Source organism: Oenanthe melanoleuca, chromosome 7 (genome assembly GCF_029582105.1).
Source record: "Oenanthe melanoleuca isolate GR-GAL-2019-014 chromosome 7, OMel1.0, whole genome shotgun sequence".
Taxonomy (NCBI): domain Eukaryota; kingdom Metazoa; phylum Chordata; class Aves; order Passeriformes; family Muscicapidae; genus Oenanthe; species Oenanthe melanoleuca.
In genome coordinates this window covers 35,256,494-35,281,024 of record NC_079341.1, presented here as the reverse complement: position 1 = coordinate 35,281,024, position 24,531 = coordinate 35,256,494, and the positions used below count along the sequence as shown (strand labels likewise).

The 24,531-nt window shown below is 42.4% G+C and overlaps 1 protein-coding gene across 1 annotated transcript; it reads left to right on the top strand.

Annotated features, from left to right (window-relative positions):
- Nucleotides 1–14,394: 14,394 nt before the first annotated feature.
- On the top strand, nucleotides 14,395–24,203 carry MMADHC (metabolism of cobalamin associated D). Its single transcript, XM_056496065.1, has 8 exons — nucleotides 14,395–14,891; nucleotides 15,212–15,261; nucleotides 16,785–16,929; nucleotides 18,455–18,672; nucleotides 19,811–19,916; nucleotides 20,652–20,782; nucleotides 22,407–22,493; nucleotides 23,595–24,203. Exons 2-8 carry the CDS (start codon nucleotides 15,253–15,255, stop codon nucleotides 23,787–23,789), a joined length of 891 nt encoding a protein of 296 aa, XP_056352040.1. The 5' UTR covers nucleotides 14,395–14,891; nucleotides 15,212–15,252; the 3' UTR covers nucleotides 23,790–24,203.
- The last annotated feature ends 328 nt before the right edge of the window (nucleotides 24,204–24,531 follow it).

The following is a 24,531-nucleotide window of genomic DNA, read 5'->3' as shown; positions in this document are numbered from 1 at the left end:
AGGCAGGACAACAGCACCGTCTAATAATTGTCAGAGTTCCTGGCTGCAAAGTTGGAACTTGTGGGATTTTGTTTGTGTTTTCAAGCACTTCGGAGAGTTTCACCCATTAAACGCAAGCTCGGGCTGAGTCTATTTGGGCTGGCTGTTTCCTCTCCAAATAGTCGGGAATGTGGTCATTTATTTCCACATTGCTTTACAAAGTGTGTGAACAGCACTTATCACCCCCTCACACACCTGCAGGGCAGCTCTGCATTTGTGGGACTAAACACATTTCTACGAGGGAATTAAATAACACAGACTTTTTCTCAGGTTTAACCAGCAAAGCTCTTTCAATGTTTTGTTTTTTATTCTCTCTCCAAAAAAAAATGAAATTACTTTGGGGTTTATAAAAAGTATTGGCTGGAAGTGGTTGTGTTTTCAGTGAAAACTCCAGATCATAGAATCCTGGAATGGTTTAGGGTGGAAGAAACCTCAAAGCCATCCAGTTCCACCCCTGCCATGAGCAGGGACATCTTCCACTATCCCAGGTTGTCCAAGCCCTGTCCAACCCATCCTTAAACACTTCCAGGGATGAGGAAGCCACAGCAGTGGTAGGCAGGTTGAAAAAAACTTGTTGTCCACTCAAAAAATAACATTAAATAACTTTTTATGGTGTAAAACTTTGGTTTAACAGATGATTTTTGTCATGAAGGGAAAGATTACCAGGTGATATCTCCTGTCTAACTGAGAGTGCTCTGCAGCCTGGCAAGAAATGTTTTAAGTTATCAGAGCTGGGACTCAAAATTCAGCCTGGTACAACTTAAATCAGTCAGACTCAGTTCCAACCTTACATAATCTAAAATTTAATATAAACCAGAGCAACTTCCCCCAGTGCAGCACAAACCAGGCACCAGTCTGGCTCAGCAACCCCAGGCTTGCCCTCTTCCCCCTCTTGCATCCTGCCTAACTCTGCTTTTCCAAGCTTTTTCCTGCTAATTGAATCCCATTTACTGCAGCCTGCCTGCATTTACAATGAGCTGGGGGATCGTTTCTGCCCAGACGTGGGGACTCGCTGGAGCTGCAACTCATAACTCAAACGTGCCCCTTGCAAAGAGGGTTTAGAGCCCTCAGAGGAATAAACGCAGCACTCTGTGACCCTGGAAAGTCACCTCCCTGCAGACAGGGAGTAGTGTGGGATCTTTCATCCCCCAGATCCTAAAATCCAGAGCTTTTCCACCCCCTTGGTGTTGTGGGGCAGAGCTGGCTCTGATTCTGACAGGTTCCTACAGATAAATAGGGATTTTTAAACTCCTTTTTCCCCCAGTTTGCCATTAGAATGATTAATGGAAGGAGAGGAAAAATGGACAAGGAGAGGAAAAATGGACAAGGAGAGGAGAGCAGCATCCTGCAGCCCACCCCTCCAGCTTGGAGATGGATGAGGAGAAGAGGAGCCAGCAGACCACGCTGAAATCCCATCCCAAATCCAGGTTTAATATTTATAGCTGGGACAGTGCAGCAGGAGCCTGAATCCCACACAGGGGTTGAATTATTGGGAGTTTTTCCCACTCTTTGCCTTCACCCCCAGCAGCAGCAGCAATTCCATATGGAAGCATCCCAGCCAGCAAAGCAATTTGCCAGTCAACAGCTGCATTAACCAGGAAATCCCCTCGGGCAAAATTCCTCCCTGAGCCACAGATTCCTTTACAGAGCCCCCCAGCCCTCCAACAACTGGATTTTAATAACTTTAATGACCCCAATCCTGCGAGCTCAAGTTAAAGATTAACTTTGGAGCTTTTATTGGAGTTATTTGGGTGCAGGAGGGTTTGGAGTTGTTTTTCCTGTCAGAGGTTTGGCCGTGGGCTTGAAGCTGGATGCTCAACTCAATTGCTTCAATTTAATAATTTTTCCTTCAGTTTCCCAACCGTTCCTAAAGTGCAAAGTGGAAGAAAGAGAAACCTGGGGGTTTTATGGGCATTGAAAGTCCCCTCTGAGGAGCACAAGTGTGGCAGTAGGACTGGGACAAATCCATTGGAAATGTCTCTTTTTGGGATGGTCACCATCGCCCTGCCCTGCTCCGATGGACCCCCAGAACTTCCCAAACCTCAGGGGAATGGAGGAGCTGCTGCCAGGAGCCTCCACGCTCGTTAACACCTCCTCATTTGGCAGCTGGAGGGGTTGGAGCTTCTGCATGTGGGATATGTGGGAACTTGGACCAGTCACTGATGGAAGATGCCCAACCCAACGTGATGGAAAAACGCCCAAAGTGATGGAAGAGCCCAATCCAACACAATGGAAGATGCTCAACCCAACATGATGGAAGACACCCAACGTGATGGAAGATGCCCAGTTCAAACTGATGGAAGACCCAGTCCAGCATGATGAAGAGACTCAACCCAACATGGTGGAAAACGCCCAAAGTGATGGAAGATGCCAAATCCAACACAATGGAAGGTGCCTAACTCAAAGCAATGGAAGATACCCAACCCAACGTGATGGAAAATGCCCAAAGTGATGGAAGATGCCCAATCCAACACAATGGAAGGTGCCTAACTCAAAGCAATGGAAGATACCCAACCCAACGTGATGGAAGACACACAACCCAATATGATGGAAGACACCCAACATGATGGAAGATGCCCAATCCAACATGATGGAAGACAACCCAATGTGATGGAAGATGCCCAACTCAACATGATGGAAGACACTCAACCCAATGTGATGGAAGACACTCGACATGATGGAAGACACCCAATCCAACATGATGGAAGACAGCCCAACGTGATGGAAGACACTCAACCCAATGTTATGGGAGATACCCAACATGATGGACGATGCCCAACTCAACATGATGGAAGACACTCAACCCAACATGATGGAAGACGCTCAACATGATGGAAGATGCCCAATCCAACATGATGGAAGACAGCCCAATGTGATGGAAGACACCCAATGTGATGGAAGATGCCCAACTCAACATGATGGAAGACACTCAACCCAATGTTATGGGAGACACCCAACATGATGGACGATGCCCAACTCAACATGATGGAAGACACTCAACCCAACATGATGGAAGACGCTCAACATGATGGAAGATGCCCAATCCAACATGATGGAAGACAACCCAACGTGACGAAAGACAACCCAACATGACGGAAGACACTCAACATGATGGAAGATGCTCAGTTCAGTAAGATGGAAGATGCCCAGTGTGATGGAATACACCCAACCCAAAGTGATGGAAGGAACTCAATCCACCGTGGTGGAAGATGCCCAACCACGCTGGCACAGCCAGCTCAGCACCAGGATTTTGACCTGAAGAATTTGGGGGGCAAGGCTGAGCAGGGCAATATGGGCAGAGATCTCACCTCTGCAGCTGCACTCGTGCGAGAACCTCGCTGCTTCCAGATCTTTTCCTTTCAAGCCTGGGTCCAGTGCCAGAACCTTCTTGGGGGCTACAATGAGAATTCCAGACTGGTTTGGGTGGAAAGGGACCTTAAAACCACCCCTCCCACTGGACCAGGTTGCTCCGAACCTGATCTGGAACATTTCCAGGGATGGGGCAACCACAACTTGATCTATCCCAGAAATGTTCCCACCTCCAAAGGAATTCTACCACACACCCATGAGGCACCAAAAACAGGGAAAGTAAAAGCAAGACTGCAAATTCTGTCTTTTCTAATGTGAACATGTTGAGTCACAAGTTAATTAATGAGAAGTTGCACGTGAAAACTCCAGAATGAGTCTCCAGCTCTGTGAGTCAGACGCCCACAGGTTGGAGGAGGGAAGGAAGAGGGGGAGAAGGGCTTTGCAAAAGGATGCCCTGAGGAGCAGGACAAGGAATGAGGGGCCATCCACCCATCACATAATTCCCAAGAAAGAGATATATAGAGCATGATGAGAGATGTCAATGCTTTAAAAAAAAAAAATCCCAAAAAAGAAATAAAATGCCAGACGTCTACAAAGAGCAATTTGCCAGAAAAAGCAAAACAGCTGAGGAGGAGTAATCCGAGCCACATTATTTTCTCATTTTCTTCATTAATTTTAAATACCAAAACTTACAGCAAGGCAGGCCCTTAAAAAAAAAAAAGGAAAAATAATAAAATTTAACTCTTTCTTTTCTATGTGAATAAAGCAGCAGAGGTTTTGCATCACAGAGAGCAGTAACCTCCCAAAAAGGGAATCAATCCCAAGCCAAGCTGTGAGAAACACTCCTGTTTGGTTTGGGATTGAACCTGTCCATGTGCTCACCATCCTCCTTCCCTTTCCACTCCTTCCTCTCTGGATGCAGCCAGAGGTTCAGCCCAGTCTGACCAGTAACAACCAAAATTCTTGGAGTTATTCCTCATTTCTGCCAGGTGCCGGGACAGCTGGGCCTGAAGGATTTGCCAAGATAGGTATGAAAAAAATATTTGTTAGTGGAGACTCCTTGGAGTAAGGACAGGGAACACCTGGAGCACAGTGGAACCTGTGACCCTGCTGTGACACTGAGTGACAGCCACCAGGAGTTTTAGAAATACCTCAAAAGCACCAAACCCACTGGAAGCACCAGGTCCTGCAGCCCCAGAGGTCCAGGGCCCTCTCCAGCCAAGCACTCAACATCCAGATTTCCAAGTTTATCTCCAAAGGGAAAACAATTCCTGAAGTTTTTATTGCCAAGAAGCTGCTTCACTGATGACTTGTAGAGGGATTTCTCTTCCCCAATTTTACCCCCAGCTTGCACCTCCTTATCCTGCACTTCTTGTGGTGATGAAGACAAGACCCAAATGCCTCAGACAGCAAAAAGCTGCTGGTTTTCATCTCCCTGACAAACACAGGCCAGGCCCCAAACTCTTTTCATCCAAATTCTCTTTCGCTAAAAGAATATTTTATTTTATAGTACAGTGCTCAGAGTTTGGGTTTTTATTCCTGAGACCCAAGCTGGAGGTGCTCCAGGTCAGGGGGTCAGGAGAAATCTGGGAAACTCTGCAGCCTCCTTCCCTTCCAGCTGGTGGCAATTCTCTGCCTGAAGTTCATGGTCACACAAATCACTTCTTGAATAAAATTCAGAAATCATCTCCCAAATAAGAACTGGTGTTTTGGAGTCCCTATTTCCATGTATTTTGATTTGGAAGTGAAGAGGAACGTGAGCAGCAGGACCTGGTCCTGCTCTCACAGCAACACCTGCTGCTGCCTGCCCTGGCTTCCATCCCAACTTTCACTTTTTCCCACTGACGAAACCAGGATGAGAAAAAGCAGGGAGGAACAATTCCTGCTCAGGATCTGTTTCCATAGAAACACCAAAATTAAGAGGGAGAGGAGACTTTAGCATTTTCCAGTTCCCCCCAGTGAGCACCAGACCTGGACAAAAAATTCCCATGGGAATTCTCTGGAATTCCTGCTAACATGGACCTGTGAGCCATCCCAGACAGAATTCCTGTGAGCCATCCCAGACAGAATTCCAGGCTGCTGGGATTTATTTAATCCTCCACAGGAACATCTCCCAAGGGCGTTCCTGCCTCGGGAGCTCTCGGATATATTTAACTGACAAGATGCACAAAAACCAAGTGAGGAGAACACAGGAGTTATTTGGACAGAGTTCACAGGTTTGCAGTATCCAGATGGATACACAGCTCCTCTAAGAACGTGAATATTATCTCTTTTTTCCTTTTTTTAAATTTTTTTTTTTTTTTTTTTTTTTTTTAGCAAATTAATGTGGGCCACCAGCCAGGCTGTGTCAAGAGGAATGTTCACATAAGGGAAGCAGTCACAGCACCACCCTTTGTCCCAAAAAAATCATCACTGTGCTTCCCACTGCTGCTGGCTTCAGGGATAACCCAAGGAGGTTACCAGGCTCCTACCTGGCACCAAAATCCTGGGAATCTGCTGGTCCTGGTGTCCTCCAGTGCTGGCTGGGAAGGAGGAATTTTATCTTCTCCTTTGGACGCCCAGAAATGAAAACATATGTGCCAAAAAAATAAAAACCAACCAAAAAAAACCCCCCCAAAAAAACCCCTGAAGCATTAATGAAAACTGGATGCTGCTTCTTGTTACTTTCTAAATTTGAGATATAACAGGAACACTGAAAAATGTGCAAAGGAATGTTCTTCCCCCTCCACTCAACTACAACAAGCTTTTGCCTGGTAGTTTGCAGCACCATCCCTGCTCCATAAAAACACAATAAAATTACTGAGAGAAACACTAGAAGAGATTGACAGAGTAAAACAAGAACAAAGTATAAACCCAGGAGCATCAAGAGTAAGCTCTTAAGTCTCTTCTTCCTAATCTTCCCAATGATCTCCTCCACTGCTCTGTTTTATTACCTCTCAGAAGGGTTTTAGCTTTAATATAGATTGGAATTACTGGGGAAAGGAAACATTTTAAACATTTAGGCATCCTAACTCTTTCAAGAGAGGTTTCTTAACCTTTAATCCTCCTTCCTCCACCCGCAGGCCACGCAATATGAGAGGGAAAAGGTCAGGAACGTGGACAGAGGCAATAATCTGAGTCCAACCCACTTTTCTCCTACCCAGGCAATCAGCAGTCAGTGCACAAACACACAGAGCTGCCTTTGCTGCTGCTGAGGGCTGCTGGGCTCAGCTTAAACCCTGGCAAGTGTTCAAAGCACTGCACAGGCATGGATGGGCAAGGAGAAGGGCTGGAAGGGACAGAGAAACAGGCAGCAGAGGGGAAGGAAAACCAGCAGATGGCTTGGGTTGGTTAAAGTCCATCCATGATGGTTTGGGCTGGTTAAAGTCCATCCATGATGGTTTGGGCTGGTTAAAGTCCATCTTGCCCCACTCCATGATGGTTTGGGCTGGTTAAAGTCCATCCATGATGGTTTGGGCTGGTTAAAGCCCATCCATGATGGTCTGGGTTGGTTAAAGTCCATCTTGCCCCACTCTGTGATGGTTTGTGTTGGGTAAAGTCCATCTTGTCCAAGTCCATGAAGGTTTGGGTTGGTTAAAGTCCATCCATAATGGTTGGAGTTGGTTTAAGTCCATCTTGCCCCACTCCACTATGGTTTTGGTTGATTAAAGTCCATCTTGCCTCACTCCATGATGGTTTGGGCTGGGTAAAGTCCATCCATGATGTCTTGGGCTGGGTAAAGTCCATCTTGTTCCACTCCATGATGGTTTGGGCTGGTTAAAGTCCATCCATTATGGTTTGGGCTGGTTAAAGTCCATCTTGTCCCACTGTGCCATAGCAGGGACATCTCCCACATCCCAGGGTGCTCCAACCTGGCCTCGGACACTCCCAGGGATCCAGCCACAGCTTCTCTGGGCACCCTGTGGCAGAGCTGGGATCTCTCCCAATAGTTCAGGGTCCTTGGCTGCTCTGAGTTGATTCTTTCCCCCTTTTCCCCACCCCTGGGGTGTTTTTGGGGTTTTGGATGTTATGATCAGCTGTGCCCACCCCTTAGGAGCTCCAACAGTCACATCCCAGCGAGGGACTCAGCCTTGGCTGAGGTGGCTGTCACAGCCCCATCACTGCTGTGCACCCAGGGGTCTCATCTGGCTTTAGGATGGCTCCTGGCAGCTTTGCAAATCCAACAGCAACAGCAAAATCAGCTCCAGACTCCCCCAGGGAAATCCTCCCTGCTGCCACCATAAATATTCAGGAGGTGCCCCAGGGAGTGCTGCCTTCATTTCCTCTGCCCTGCTGCTGGCAGGGTGACAGCTCTGGAGCCAGGGACACTTCCCCAGCATCCTCAGGGAGCCTGCAGGGACAGCAACGCTCACAGCAGGCAGTGATGTGCTACAAAAGAGATGTCACAGCCCACAGCCACCCTGCCTGGCTGACCTTCCCGAATCCACTCAGTTTAGCAGCTCTGCAGAGCCCATGCTAACGAGAAATGCCATTTTTTCCACGAGTTCATTCACTCCCAAAAGGCTCCCAAAGGAACAGGGAAATAACTGCAGGCACTGTGCAAGCAGAGCCAAAACTGGGTCCCCGGGGTGAGCTGGAGGCAGCTTCTCCCTGGTGAAAACAGCGAGCACAACAGAAAAATAAAAAGTTTTAAAAGAGATTCAGCTCTTCTGCTGGTTTTCCACACCAAACTGATTCACTCAGCTAAACACTCAGCCCCGAGGCTTTCTTCCCTCAAACTACTTCACTCCAAAAGTTGTTTTATTCAGGGCAGGAGGGATGGGCACAGCCAGGAGGAGCCTTTTTCCTTCCTGCTGAGCTGCTCAGGCTGGGCTGGGAGCAGCTGAGCTGGGATTGCTCCCAGGGGATGCTGAGTTTTGGGGGATGAAATGATGATCTCACCATCACCTCGGGTCCCTCTGTGGAGAAACCTCTGCTGAGCTCACAGCTCGTGTGCTTCATCCCCAGAGTTGGTGATGAGAGACTTTGGAACTGTCGGAGGGAGATGAATAAAGATGTGAATTTGAATATTCAAGTACACAGAGATGTGTTGATGCTGCCTTTTGTTAGACACACCAGACACTGATTTGTACCTTCTGTCAAAGCTAAAGATTTGGGAGACAGCACAAAATGTTGGGTCTGCTGTGTGGAGTTGGAAAAAAAAAAAAAAAATCCCTACAAATTCAAGAAAATTGTGTGTGCACGTTGCTGCATCTCTGGGTTTTTGGAGCTCATCTACAAGTTTGAAGGAAATATTAATTCAACTCCAACTAAATGATGCTGGGGCTGTCAGAGTTGTGCATCTGTCTGGGAGGGAAGTGAAATTTAAAATTTAAAGAAAAAAAAAAAAAATTCAGCAGAGAATCAGCAAAATTAATCAGGAATAATCCTGTTTCTTCTGATCAGTATTTATTTATCCCAGAGGATAATACTGATTTATCCCACAGATCAAACCATCATTAACCCAGTGATTTTCCCTTTTTGCAGTGTGCACCAAACAAGCTTTTGGCTGCAATTTGCAGGCTGAAATCTTGCCATGCAGGATGGGAACCCACAGCATTTCATGGCTCCATCACACAGACAGGGAATTTCAGCAAACCTCTCTCCCTCTGATCATCTCCCAGGTCTCATCTGTTCCTATCAGAACTTTTGAAGAGGAGTGTCTGATGTTTTCTTCTGAAGTCGATGTGAGAAAGTGAAGAGCCTTTGTTTTAAGTTACCTGTAGAAAGGAGGAGGTTGACACATGCAAAATTGAGTTTTCAGTCATTTGAGTCATTCCAACACACAAAAAAAAAAAAAAAATAAAAAGGAATCTGTCAGTGACAAGTCAGGAGGTTGTTTGTTATTTCTGAACTGGTAAAAAAAAAAAGAATATTAAACCCACCAGGAAATGCTCTGGAAATTCCACTATTCCTTCCTTCTGAAGGATAAGGAAGTGTTGTACCATGGAATGAGATAATCAGCAAAAAATCAAATTAGGAACAAGAGTTTGGCAACAGAATTAGGAAATAGCACCTAGCCAGGTTTGTCAGCAGCAAGGTTTTGTTCTCCACTCTAAAAGTACTCTCTGAGTTAAGAGATTGAACTTTAAATATCTGACAGCAAAATGCAGAAATTTGAAGAATTATTTACCTCATGACTCCACCCAAGGCCTCTCTACAGCAATAATTTTACTCCCAAGTACCAAATCAGTGCTGGAAGCCCAGACAGGGAACTTACACCTGGATTCTGCCTCACTCAGAGGAGGAAATTCTTAATATGTAATATCTCCCAATGGGTATTTTTATCCCAGTTTTCACTGGAGGCATTGGAAAGTGTTCAATTAACTTTATTCATCTCTGAATGTGGGTAAGGAGAATCCTGGTGAGGCTTTGCAAGAAGATTTTCTGGACAGTGTCGTGAAATTCTGGGGATTGTGACCTCCCTTTGCACAGAGCTGAGTTCTGATTTGCTCCTAAAACATGGGAAAAAAGAGGAATATTTGGGGATTTTCAAGGACTGATTCCCTCCAACTTCCAGCCAGGAGGTTTGGTCAAACCCCATCAATTTGGACAGAAAGGGCCTCCAAGTGTCCTGCCTCACACGTCAAAAGAGCCATTTTATCAGCACATCCATCAGCTCCTCCGAGTGGGAAGTTCTGTGATTTCTGGTTTCACATTCTGCCAGATGCTGGCCCCTTTCATTCCCTGCCAGACAGGAACAGCCTCATAACTCACAGGCAGCACACCATGCCATAAACCTTTTTGTTCCCCATCCACGAGGGTTAAAAAATATGACTCCATCTATTTAAAGAACAATAAATGAGGAATCTGGTGGAATAAGTAGCCCATTAGGCATGGCACTGTGGGTTTAAGCAGGAATTCTGCCTCCTCAGATTTTTCTAACACTTCCCAGATGGATAAAGATGGGCCAAAATAGAAGCAGCCTATAAAAAGCTGATTTTGATCCAGTTTTGAGGGAACCTGTCTCCCTGCCTGGCACCCAGCACATCTGGCACACAGAGCCTGGAATGCCACATTCCAGAGCACATGGATGGCTCAGGACCACCAGGATTTGGAGCATTCCTGTCTTTGCCACCAGCAGATCCCAAGACCCAGCTCCACATCCTCCTGCTCCTCCTCTCCAAGGAGTTTCCAAATTCAGCTTCAGTGTGGACCAAATTCAGGTCACTTCAAGCTTCATCCAGACTGTTTCTGGCTTCCAGCTTTGGTGACAGCCTCAGCACTAAATTATTGATAGCTAAATTCCACAAAATCCCAGATTTGGAGTGGGAACAGTCATAAATATAAATATCTCCCAAAACACCCAGCCTGCAATCATTCCTTGTTCCCCATAGGCTGTGTTGGATGTGGCTGCTGCTGGAAGGGATGAGAAAGGAATTGGGAATTTCCTCCCTCACCCCATGTGAGCAAGGAGAAGCAGCTCATGCTTTCCAGGAAAATTATTCCTGTTTAATCCCTACCAAGCAAATTATAAAGATTTTAAGACTTCTCTGTTTTAAACCAAACTGAGGTGAATGAATGTCTGCCTCAACCTCAGATTTGGATAATCCTGCATCAGGGCTCCTATTGGAAGGATGTCTCTGGAAGTGGCACATCCCAGTTTAGGAAAGTTGATAAAATTCTCTCTTTGGTAAAAATGCAAACTTTGAGATCACAGATACAGGGGAAGTTGTGCTGGTAAAGGATTCCCAGTAAATCCCCAGTGAAGCAGAGTCAAAGCCAGTTTTCTGGGGAAAAAGAAAAAAAAAAAAAGAGCCTTTTCCTCCCCTGCCATTGGGATTCCAGTGGCCCAGAGATAAAGGAGGAAATCCCTTTCAGGTTCACAGCAATCCATCCAGGGGGGAATGTCTTCCCAAAAAGAAAACAAATCATGCAAAAACTTATCTGGTGTAATTGCAGCACTCACTTAAAAGCCTCTTTTCCCAGTGGTAGCCAGCAAATCTCTGGAAATGCCAGAAGAAAGGGATTGTTCATATAAACACATCCATTTCCAGGGGAAGTTTACTCTTCCTATAGCCAGAGGATGTTTATTTTGTGGAAAAAGAGCATGTTAAAACCTCTCCTCTCTTCTCCATCCCTGTTTCCCTGGCACTCAGGACCAGACATTCCTCATTCCCAAGGTTTAGCAGGTCAAGGGAAGGGGGGAGCCCCAGTGTAGAGGGGAGGAAAAATAAATACAGGGAATGAAATGGATAAACAAAAAAAAAAAAAAAAAAAAAAAAAGCTGAGCTGGGCTTTGGAGGTTAAAAATTCCCTGGCTGGGAACTGTCAGCTCTGCAGGGTGATCCTAAATATCCTCCTGGACCACAGGCTGAGATCCCACTCCCTCTCCCTGCCCTTTTGAACTCGGGGAATGTGGCTGGAATGCTGGGGAGGCTCAGCCCCTGCTGTGCTGCCAGCAGGTTTTAGAGATGCAAAATCAATGCCAACGATTTGAACTCGGGGGTTTAACACACTCCTAATGAAGTTTAATGGGTGCCATTAGGAAAATTGGGAGCACCAGCATAATCCATCATTGCATGGATAAATGGGCAATGGGAATCAAGGATATCTCGGGTATTTTAGCACTACTTAACCAGCATCTTCTGCATCCAAAGGGAAAAGCACCAAGGACAATTCCAGTGCCTCCAGGTGATTGCCAGGCTGGAACTGGGAATAAAACCAGCAAATACCCACATTAAGGATGTTTGGTTTTGGGGTTTCCTGTCCAGTTCCAGGATCTCATCCCAGGGTTTTGAAGACTCCAAGGATGGAGTGTGCACAGCTTCTCTCTGGGTGCCTGGAAGAGGAAACAGCTGAAAATTCACTTTTTGCTGGGCTTGGGCACCAAAGCAGCTTCTCTGTTTCCAGAGCAAGGAATCCAGCAAGCCTGGGCATGGAAGGACAATCCCAGATGAGGTCTGGAGTTCAGTTTTCAGACAAGGGGTGGAGGTGACTGGGAAAGTTCCAAAGTTCCTGAGGCTTTTCCCTGCGCGGCAAGGTGCCAAGAGGAAAGAGAATTCTGGAGTCATGGAATGGTTTGGGTTGGAAAGGAGCTTAAAGCTCATCCAATTCCACCCCTGCCACTACCTCAGGGTGCTCCAGCCTGGCTTTGGACATCCCAGGGATCCAGGGGCAGCCACAGCTGCTCTGGGAATTCCATCCCAGCCAGGAATTCCCAATTCCCAGTATCCCATCCATCCCCCACTCCCTGTGTCCTGTCCCTCCATCCCTGTCCCCAGTCCCTCTCCAGCTCTCCTGGAGCCCCTTTAGGGCCTGGAAAGGGCTCTGAGGTTTTTCCAGGCTGGACAATCCCAATTCTCTCAGCTTTTCCTCTCCATGGTCTCCTCTGGATTCCCCAACAGCTCCACATCCTCTCCATGCTGGAAATCCCTGAGGAAAAAAACATCTCAGTGAGAACAGCAAAACCTGAGCATGAACTTCAGGTTTCAGCTGGTTTTGGGCACAGAGGATTTTTTTTTCCCTTGGCTGAACCCACGTGGGTTTTTCCTGTCAAAGGAGGAATCAGGAATCCTGTCCTGAGCATTTCTTCCTCTCCCTCACACTGAGAGCAGCAATCTCTCCGAGGGAAGAATTTAATCAAAGCCAGCTGCTAATTACTTTCCTGACACCAGGGGAGAAGGATGTTGGCATCTGAAAGATCTGGAAGATTTTTTTTTTTCCTTATTAATATTTGATAAATCTGTAATTGGATCGTTTGATTTTGCAGTCTCCTTTGAATAGAAACTTTATTGAAATGAATCTTTAGGAATTCAGGCCACAAACTTCAGGGGCTGATAATTCATGGATTGATTGGAGTATCTGGAAAGGAGATAAATTGGGATTGCCTAAGGACAATTCTGGATTTAATCCAGAGTGCTTCCTATTAGAGGACATAAATTACATTCTCTAAAGAGTTAAAAGTTGAATTTCTCCTTTTTTTTTTTTTTGCTGAAGTTCAGAGATTCCACATGAATATTTAATTCAAAAGCAAATGAGAATTAAGTGTGCTAACATTGAATTAATAAAAGAGTTGAGTGGCATCCAATAGTGAGGAAATATGCTCATGAAACAGTCCAAAAATCAAAATTGCAACATTATAGCTCAGTACATCACATTGTTTAGGAATGGATATCACAATTTCCTCTTGATCCCAATAAAATAAAGCCAAAACTTTATTAAATGCAATAAGGACATTGTAAGGCTGAGTTTTATTACATGGACACAAACCCAATGTCTTGCTCTGATTTTGAACTCTGGAAACCCCTGGCACTGGTTTATGTTAATAAATTTCTGCTAATAAACCAGTGGCAAAGTAAAATAAATGTCCAGAAACCTCTGGTTTGGAAGGAAAATAAATTCAAGGCCTTGTGCAGAGTCACTGAGGGATGGAAACGCCCAAACTTTTATTTGGGAAAGATTAAAATTCCCTTTCCTTTACCAGCAACGCTGCTTGGAACAGACAGCAAAGAAATGGGAGGGGAAAAAAAAATAAAAATAGAGAGAGAAGGAAGAGTTTTAATTTTTGGAGCTGGGGAGCCTTTCCACTAAAAAAAAAAAAAAAAAAAAAAAAAAAAAAAAAAAAAAAGGGAAGGAAGCCATTGAAGAAGGTTTTTAATACTTTTATTATTATTTTGTAGAAGTTATTTGAAAGTGTTGCCCCGAAGTCAGAGTTTTGGAGCAGAAGCACCACTGATGCTCCCCATTCCAAGCGAACCCCCGACTTTGCGCTTTTCCTTAGAGAAAACCCCCTCACCCCTCAATTTTTTCAATAAAACCCCTTTTTCTCCCCATTTTTTTGGCAATGGTGGGATGGAGGGATGAGGGATGACGCTCCGTGCCCACCCCCTGCAGCTCCGAGCGGGTACTGCGGCACCGCGGCCGGAGCTCGGCGGCCTCACACGGGGCGAGCCGGGCTGGGGAGCGCTGAGGGGACACGGCAGCCCCGCCATGGCCGGTCCCGCAGAAACCATCCCGGCCCCGCTGTCATGGCCGCTTCCCCTCACGGCCTCACAGCGCCCTGAGGAGCCGAGTGCCGAAGGGACACAGCAGCCCCGCCATGACCGATCCCAGCCCCGCCATCCCACAGAAACCTTCCCGGTCACACCGCCATGGCCGCTTCCCCTCACAGCGCCCTGAGGAGCCGAGGGGACACCGCAGTCCCGACATGACTGATCCCACAGAAACCTCCCCGGCCCCGCCGCCATGGCCGCTTCCCCTCACGGCCTCACAGCGCCCTGAGGAGCCGAGGGGATACCGCAGCCCCGCCATGACCGATCCCACAGAACCTCCCCAGCTCCGCTGCCATGGCCGCTTCCCCCTCACAGCCTCCCCCAGCCCTGAGCAGCCGAGGGGACACCGCAGCCCCACCATCACCGATCCCACAGAAACCTCCCCGGCCCCACAGAGCCCCGCCGCCGTGGCCGCTCCCCCTCGCAGCCTCCCCCAGCCCCGAGCAGCCGAGCGCCGATCCCCCGCGGTGCCGCCATGGCGGATCGATGCCGCGGCTCGGCTGCCTCGGCCTGAGGGCGCGCGGGGCGGGCGTGACGGGGGCGGGTGAGCGCCGCCATTTGCAGGAAGAGGTGAGTGGAGCCGGGGCTTCCTATTTCTTTTCCTTGTTTTGTTTTGTTTGTTTTTTTTTTGTTTGGTTTTTTTTTTTTCCTTGTTTGTTTGGGGTTTTTTCCCCCTTTTTTTCCTGCTTCCTTCTCCCATTTTCCCGTTTCCTTCTCGCTGTCTGTCCGCGGCCGCAGCTCTCTTTGGACGCGGGGGAGGCCGTGCGGGGTGTGAGGAGGTTTCGGGGCTGGGGAATCCAGCGCCTTCTTTTCCTCTTTCCTTTCCTTTTTCCCTTCCTTTTCTCCTTTTTCCCTTTCTGTTCTCTCCCCTCTCCTTTTCTCTTTTCCAGGAGTATCCAGGCCTGTCAGCGAGGGGGGAGCAGCGTCTGCCATGGCCAATGTGAGTGAGTGACGCTGCTGGATATCACGGGAACGGCGGAAAATTGAGGATTAAATAAAGTTACAAACAGGTTTGGGTAGGAAAGGACCTTAAAAATAATTAAATTCTAAGTCCCAAACATCTTTCATAATACTGGGATTCAGTGGCAGGACTTTCCCTCACAGGGAAGAATTTATTCATAATATCCCCAATCCATTCTTTTTCAGTTTAAATATCCCAGGAACAATGAAATTGAGGATTAAATACATTTTTTTCTGTGTTTTCTTCTCTTATCCTGGGCTCAGCCACGAAGGAATTCAGTGTTTCTGGAACAGCTGATTTCAGGCTGGATAATAAAACACCTTTTATTGATTTTTTATTTTATTTTTTTATTGCCCTCGCCATGGGAACATGAATAATTCATTATTTCCCTCGGTGTTGTTTCTTGTGTAATGCCAGGTGTGTAAATATTTGCATGAGTGAGCTGTAATTAGTGACATCTCCGTGTTAAGTGAGGCTGATAATAAGGAAAAATGGCTCTTTTCTGCTAATTACACCTCGGCTCTAATTGTTTACATCTGTTTATAACATCATCATCATGCAAAAATTAAATTTCTGTAGTGATTTTACATAATAAAGAAAAAAAGATTTGAGTGGAATCAGATTTTTGTTGTGTTACAGGAACCTTTTAAAGCTGTTTTAGGACGAGACAGCTCCAGGCTTGAAGTGTAAATAATTGATTTAAGTCATAAATTAAATGTGTCTTTAAGCATTTGAGTTTTTGTAATTTGGTAAAAATTATTTTATATTTACACAGAGGTGCTGGATGAGAAACCTTCTACTGCCTTAGGTCCTGATACTTTAAATGCAATTTTTATATTAAACAACCAAATAGAACCTTTTATTCTCTTCTTTTAAAAGTAAACCACTTCTGAAAGTGCCTCTTTTGATGTAAATTGGCATCAATTTTTATAGAATCAAAGCTCCAGAAGATCCTTTTCTTTCATTTGCTCAAAAGAATTGCTATTCCTCACGTGAAAAATTGAATTTTACAAAAAAAACACCCACACTGTGGCAAGTGGGCTTTGTATTTTCCAGGGTGACATGCATTGAAATAATCATGGAGAAAATCTCTATTATCCATATAATTTAGATTAAATTCTTAACTTAATATATTAAATTTTTAATTTAACTCCAGCCATAATTTAGTTTAAATTGTGTGGTTTCAATGGTGCTATTTTAAATTTTCAAGGCTTTTTCCTCGCATGAGAGACCTTTAATTAACACTTAAATTACTTGTTTTTAAGGCTTTTTCTTTGCTTGGAACAGCAATAACAATAAATAAATGTAAAAATGACAATAAAATACTTCTACATCTTGATGTTGCACTTGGCCATAATTACAATTTTAATATAATTCTTGGGGGAGGATTTTTCTTGTGACTCACAGAGCTATGCTTAAATAATAATTTTAATTTTTATTATTAAATTATTATTTTATTTTATTAATAACTAATTATTTTGATTTTTTTTCTCTCTCCTTAGGTGCTCTGTAACAGAGCAAGATTGGTCACTTACCTCCCAGGCTTTTATTCCTTGGTTAAAAGAGTTGGAAATGCCAAAGCTTTTTCCACTGCAGGATCCTCTGGCTCAGATGAGCCTCATGTGGCTGCTGCACCTCCTGATTTATGTAAGAAAAAACAAATTAATTCTCTTGAAATCCCAATTTCCAAGTGTGATTTTTTAATTGCTAGGGAAAAAAAGGCAGAAAAAAGGGAATTTATTCCCTTGAAATCTCAGTTTGAAAGTGTGATTTTTAACTTGGTAGAAAAGAAAAATTAATGAAGGAATGAAAAAGCAAACTAATTCCCATGAAATCCCAATTTGGAAATGTGATTTTGACTTGGCAGAAGAGAAAAAGCAAATACAAGAAGAAAAAAAAAAAGCAAATTAATTCCCTTGAAATCCCAATTTCAGTGTGATTTTTGACTGAGTAGGGAAAAAAAAAAAGCAAATTTAAGACGAAAATGCAAATTTAGAAAAAAGAAAAAGCAAATTAATTCTCTTTAAATCTGAATTTGGAAGTGTGATTTTTGACTTGTGCGCTGCTGATGTTTGTCATCAAATCCTCATATGGAATTGGGGTTTTTCCTTGGGTTTTCCTTTGGGTTTTCCTTTGGGTTTTCCTTTGGGTATTCCTTTGGGTTTTTTTGGGGGGTTTTCCTTTGGGTTTTCCTTTGTTTTCCTTTGGGTTTTTTTGGGGGGTTTTCCTTTGGGTATTCCTTTGGGTTTTCCTTTGGGTTTTCCTTTGGGTTTTCCTTTGGGTTTTCCTTTGGGTTTTCCTTTGGGTTTTCCTTTGGGTTTTCCTTTGGGTTTTCCTTTGGGTTTTCCTTTGGGTTTTCCTTTGGGTTTTCCTTGGGTTTTCCTTTGGGTATTCCTTGGGTTTTCTTTGATTTTCCTTTGGGTTTTCCTTGGTTTTCCTTTGGTTTTTTTTGGGGGGTATTCCTTGGGTTTTCTTTGTTTTCCTTTGGGTTTTCCTTTGGGTTTTCCTTTGGGTTTTCCTTTGGGTTTTCCTTTGGGTTTTCCTTTGGGTTTTTTTGGGGGGTTTTCCTTTGGGTATTCCTTTGGGTTTTCCTTTGGGTTTTCCTTTGGGTTTTCTTTTGGGTTTTCCTTTGGGTTTTTTGGGGGGGTTTTCCTTGGGTATTCCTTGGGTTTTCTTTGATTTTCCTTTGGGTTTTCCTTTGGGTTTTCCTTTGGGTTTTCCTTTGGGTTTTCCTTTGGGTTTTCCTTGGGTTTTCCTTGGTTTTCCTTTGGGTTTTTTTGGGGGGTATTCCTTGGGTTTTCCTTTGGGTTTTCCTTTGGGTTTTCCTTGGGTTTTCTTTGATTTTCCTTTGGGTTTTCCTTGGTTTTCCTTTGGGTTTTTTTGGGGGGTATTCCTTGGGTTTTCTTTGATTTCCTTTGGGTTTTCCTTTGGGTTTTCCTTTGGGTTTTCCTTTGGGTTTTCCTTTGGGTTTTCCTTGGGTTTTCTTTGATTTTCCTTTGGGTTTTCCTTGGTTTTCCTTTGGGTTTTTTTGGGGGGTATTCCTTGGGTTTTCTTTGATTTCCTTTGGGTTTTCCTTTGGGTTTTCCTCCTTTTTTTTTTTTTTTTTTTTTTTTTTTTTGTTTCCCTTGCCTTTCCCTGCTTTTCTTTGTGTTCCTGAGTGGAATCCTTGCAGGTCCCAGGACCGTGTGGCCAGATGAGGTGATGGGGCCCTTTGGTCCCCAGGATCAGAGGTTCCAGCTGCCTGGGAACATTGGCTTTGACTGCCACCTCCATGGCACAGCTTCCCAGAAGAAATCCCAAACTTCCAAGAGCCTCCCTGACATTTTAGCAGAGCCCTCAGCCAGTGAGAGGCACGAATTTGTCATGGCACAATACATCAATGAATTCCAGGTGAGAACACCTGATCCCACTTTTCTTCCTGAAAAAGCATTTTCTGCACACTTTGGAAATCTGAATTTTAGCTGGGTTGGGCAAGAGGTGTCACAGAAGCTGCCTGAAGTTGTTTTTTTAGGATTAAAAGATTCAGGATGTTTTGAAACAGCATTTTAGGGGTGTTTAATGGGAGAATTTCAGTCTCTAAATCTGCTGTTTGCCCTTTTGCTGAGTAAAATTGAAATTTTCTTCACTATGTAAAGTTTGGTAATGGGAGAAGTGCAGTCTCTAAATCTGCTGTTTGCCAAGTCTCACCATCTTTTACTAACTAAAATTGAAAATTCCTTCACTGTTTTATTTAATTGATCTGGATTTGCAAACTTTGGTAATGGGAGAATTTCAGTCTCTAAATCTGCTGTTTGCCCTTTTACTGGGTAAAATTGAAATTTCCTTCACTATTTTATTTAATGGATCTGGATTTACAAACTTTGGTAATGGGAGAATGTCAGTCTCCAGACCTGCTGTTACAAAATTATCAATATAATTATATATATAGTTCTATATTATATATATAATATAATTATATGTTTAATATATATAGCTTTATATTTAATATATATTTTATATATAATATACCATTATCAATCTAATATAAATAATATTAAAAATAGAACTGTTATTTCAGATAATTAACAAAAATGTCAGTATTAATATTATATATAAAACATGTATTTTACATTTATTATACTCTGTGCTTATATTTATATTATATATAAGAATATTTGGGTATTATATGGGTATTAAATTTTGGATAATAAATGTATTCTGCTTTAAAATATAAAACTTTGGTATTTCTATAAAATATAAATATTTCTGTGTGGATTTAAGTAATACCAAAATCTATTTTACTTTTAATATATTGTTTTCTAAGAACTTTTAATATCTTTAGTAATATTATTATTTTAATATTTAATATAAAAAATGTGGAGTCTCATTGCAAATCATCTGAAGCTGCTCAAATGTATCTGATCACTAAACCATTTTTCATGTTATTTATTTATTATTTGATTTTTAAAAAATTATTTATTATATTATTTATTTAAAGTTATTCCTGTTTGATATTAACTGAGGAAATTTGGATTTTGGTGGTTTTTAGGGTTCTGATGCTCCCCAGAAGCAGCAAATCAATAATGCTGAAACCTACTTTGAAAATGCCAAGGTGGAATGTGCAGTGCAAGCCTGTCCTGAGCTGCTGAGAAAAGGTTCATTTTGATTTCTTTATATATTGAATTTATTTATTTATAGCAAAAAAATCCCAACTTTTCAAATGAAAAGTGAAGGAAATGCTCTGTCACTGATAGCACAGAATGTGGTGTAAAAAAAGTTAATTCAGAGTTAATAATTACAAAAATCAGTTAATAATTACAAAAATTCCATTGTACAGAGTGTACAAAGCTTTGCTGCTGAGAATATTTAATATTTCAGTTAAAATGTCATTTTCAGTTGTTTTAGTGTCAGGGAAATTCTGGAGTTAATTCCTTATCCCAAATCTTTTGGAATTGCTGAATAAAACAACAAATGGGAATCATGAAACTTCTGCCAGCACTGAATTGGTGTTTTAAATTATTCAAGGAGGAAATGACTGAAACTAAATGGGAATAAAACAAATTTTAAAAGGGAAATCTTCTGGTATGGGTGAGAGGGGAAACATCCCATGAAAGAACAGGGCAAACTTTTCTGTTTTCCAATATTTAATATTTCAGTTAAACAACAACTGAAAATTACATTTTAAGGGAAATTCTGGAGTTAATGGGAATTGTAAAACTTCTGCCAGCACTGAATTGGTGTTTTAAATTATTCAAGGAGGAAATGACTGAAATGAAATGGGAATAAAACAAATTAAAAAAGAGAAATCTGCCTGAAAAGTTGGTGTGGGTGAGAGGGGAAGGCTCCAATGGAAGAACAGGACAAACTGTTTTTATTTTCCCATTTTTCAGATTTCCAGTCCCTGTTCCCAGAGGTGAATTCCAACCGTCTGACTGTGCTCACTGTCACCCAGAAAACCAAAAATGACATGACAGTGTGGAGCCAGGAGGTGGAGGATGAGAGAGAGATGCTCTTAGAAAATGTGAGTTCAGCATTTGAAATTTGATTTTGGAGTTAATCCTTTTCTCTTATAAAATCAAGAATTCTTTTCCCCTCAGCTTTAATTTTTTTAAAATTGCTTTATGTGAAATATCTGCTTAGAATTCTTCAGAGTGGGGTGACCAAAAGTCTGTTAAAATCTTAATAAAGATACTTGATTGTTGTTCTGACCCAGCAACTCTTTTCTCACTTATTCCAGTTTTAATCCAATGGATTTTTGTGAGATTTCACTGCTGGTTTTATTTTCCTGTCATTTAATTAAGATTCCACTGCAGAGTCTGAGCATTTTTTACTGGTAAAAAATACAAAACCCACCAATTTCTCTGTTGTTTTTTCCCACTTTCATGGATGTTTTTAATTATTTAACCCTGCATTTCAGTTTTTTATTTCATCTTTACCTTTTTCTGTTCTTTTACCACCAGAGGGCTCTGAAAATCTCTTTTATTTCCCATTTTCCACAACTTTACATTTTCCCCACCAGGTGTCGCTGTTCACTGCTGCCATTCCCCCTTAGAACATTTCCTACCTATTAATTGTAAAATATCCACAAACCAAGCATTTAATCTGTAAATAAATCACATTTATGCCTGAAATGAATCTGGGAATCTCCTAAAATGCAAATGTGGCCTCTCTAAATCAACCACCAAAAAAAAGAAGCAACACAAAATGACACAGAAATTCAAATTCCCTTCATTTCAGTGTGTTCTTCTCTTTGAATTATTTCTGGGCTGTTGCTCTTTGGCGTTTTAATCTGGTCTAATTATGTGTTAATTGGCATCTTTCTTCCTCAGGCACCTCCCTGTCAAGTCTAATCCAGTCATTGGGGGGGTTAAAAGCAGCAAATTCACAGGGAAATGTTGGTTTGCTTGGCAGAATTCACCTGAAAAATCCTCATTTCAGGGGCTAAAAAATGAGGTTATACAGCCAAATCTAAATATTTGCATTAATCCAGCTCAAGTGTTTGCTAAACTCACTCTCAGGGGTTGTTCCAACACCAAAAGAGATCCTGGATCAGAAATGTTGTGTCTAAAATTGTGATATTTGGGATTTAATTTACAGTTTGGATATCATTAATCATCAGAGCCATCAAAATACAGAATTTAGTGGGGTAAATTTCCCCTCATTTTGAACTAATACAGAATTAACTGTAAAGTGTAAAATTCCCTCATTTTGAATTAACACAGAATTTACTGTAAAGGATAAAATTCCCTTATTTTGAACTAATACAGAATTAACTGTAAAGTGTAAAATTCCCTCATTTTGAATTAACACAGAATTTACTGTAAAGGATAAAATTCCCTTATTTTGAACTAATACAGATTTTGCAGTACAGGATAAATAGCTCTTATTTTGATCTAATACAGAATTTGCTATAAAAGATAAAATTTCCCTTATTTTGGACCTTTAAGGGACTGAAGCTGAGTAAATAATATTTTTATAAATCTGGGGCCTTGAGCTGCTTAGGGCACTAACTGCAGAGCAAATCCAATTTTTATCACTATAAATAAATAAAGGATTTTATTTATAACAGGTAAAGTTAGAATTTTTTTTTTTTTTTTTGTGTAATAACCTTTTTTGATACTTTTCCCATTTTTTTTTCCTTTCAGTTCATCAATGGTGCCAAGGAAATCTGCTATGCAATTTCTTCTGAGGGCTACTGGGCTGATTTCATTGACCCTTCCTCAGGACTGGCAGTAAGTTCTTGCTGTGTGGAATTTGCCTTAAATCCCAACTTTTTTCAGGAGAATTCCTTTCATAAATTAAGATTATAACCATGAGCTCAGCTGGGTCAGCTCTCAGTGCATTGTTAGGAAATGAAATTGGATTTTTGGGAACTGGAGAAGTTTTGTGCCCCAAATCCTTTGCTGACTTTGTGCCCTCCCCAGGTAACTTGGGAACCCTGACACCTGTGCAGGTGAAGGCTTTAAAAAACTTTTTTGCACTTGTTAATGATCCCTTTGTCCCCAAAAAAATGAACTTTTTGTTCCTGTGGAACAGTGGGAGCTTTAGTTTTAGTCTGAACTCTGCTAAAACCATATCACAGTTCAAGGGGATCGTGGCAAAGCTCAGCTTAGTGGGGTTTTATTTAAAAACACTACAAAAAGCAGAGATTTTTTGTGTCAACAGAGGCAAACAGAGGATGTTTGTGAGGTAGAACAGACAGTTCAGGGGTGTAGAAGCTTCCCAGAATTCCAGGAATTGAGGGAATTAGGGATTGATGGAAGTGGGGTTTTGTCTTCAGATTCCAGCAGCAACATCCTGGCCAAGAATCAGGAGTGGATTTTAAGGCAGAAGCTTCTTCCTGAGATAAAGAACTGAAATATCTATTTACAACTTGAATACCAGTTTAATTTAAATACCTGCTTACAATTTAAATACCAGTTTAAATTAAATACCTGCTTGCAACTTAAATATCAGTTTAATTTAAATACCTGCTTATGGTTTAAACACCAGTTTAATTTAAATACCTGGTTGCCATTTAATCACATTTTTGCTATTGTAACCAACTTTCTTTAAGGACTTATTGCAAAGTTCAGTTGTTTTTTTTGCTATTTCCTAGGAAGTTTCTCTCCTTATCCCATGTCTTGTTTATGCTGTTTCTGTCCTTAATTCCTGCAGAATTTCCACAGGTGAGGGTGGGACTGGTACCCAAATTCACTCCAGTACCAAAGGAAAACATTTCAAAGTCAAACTCAACATAAAACCAGCCTGGCACAGCTGAACTCAGCCTTTGCTTTCAAATATCCTTCAGGATTTTGTGGAAAATCCTCTTTTAATTTGTTCTTTTCCTCTAGTTTTTTGGGCCTTACACCAACACCCCCCTGCTGGAGACGGACGAGCGCTACCGGCACTTGGGATTTTCCGTGGATGACCTGGGCTGCTGCAAAGTGATCAGGCACAACCTCTGGGGTACCCACGTGGTGGTGGGGAGCATTTTCACCAATGCTGAGCCTGACAGCCCCATCATGAGGAAACTCAGTGGGAACTGAGCCCTCCCAGCTGCCTCAGCTTCGCCTGATTCTGGGTGCTTTGACTTTGATTCTCCCTCGGCATCGTCAGGAATTCCTCACTTTCCAAGTGTTCTTAGAGAATAAAAGTAGCTGTTATTTATTTGGAGTCTTTTTGGGAATGTGTGTTCACCACATGTGGCTTTGGAATATGGATTGACAGTGTTGAGAAGCACAGGAGTGATCATTTCCTTTTTTAATTTTCTGTGTTCTTACCTCGACAGTTCTGCCTTTCACTCATCAACTTTGTATTCAAAATCCTCCAAAAATGCCACTGAAATTTCCAACTAATCTTCCCTGTCTGAAATTAGGAACTGGCAAAAAAAAAAAATGGAATGAGTCATAAAATTGTTCTCCCAGAATACAGAACTTAATAAAATCTGGGCTAATCACTCACTTGCTGGTGGAAATTGAGAATGAGGTCAACTTTCAGTGGTCTCCAACTCATCCAGAGGCTCCATAAAAAGTCCTTAATTACCCTGGAATTACTCATCTCTTATTGTTTTTTGTCTTCATGGTGCTTGGGATTTATTTTTTCAGTGTTAGCTAAATATATTTAATTAGTTTATATATCTAAATGTAATTTAAAGTTGCTTTTGTAACTTTCTTAGGTCATTAAATACCAGAAAAAAAAAGAGAGATAATAGGGCAATGCTTGGATCTCATCATTGTTTTCCTGTACTTGGGTGCAATCTAGACTTGCCTCTGGAATTTGGAAATGCAA

Excerpts from the sequence above, each read along its gene's own strand:
- MMADHC (XM_056496065.1), top strand. Across the intron at positions 19,917-20,651 it reads TCCTGAGCTGCTGAGAAAAG|ATTTCCAGTCCCTGTTCCCA; the intron begins GTTCATTTTGAT and ends CCCATTTTTCAG. Across the intron at positions 20,783-22,406 it reads GAGAGATGCTCTTAGAAAAT|TTCATCAATGGTGCCAAGGA; the intron begins GTGAGTTCAGCA and ends TTTTCCTTTCAG.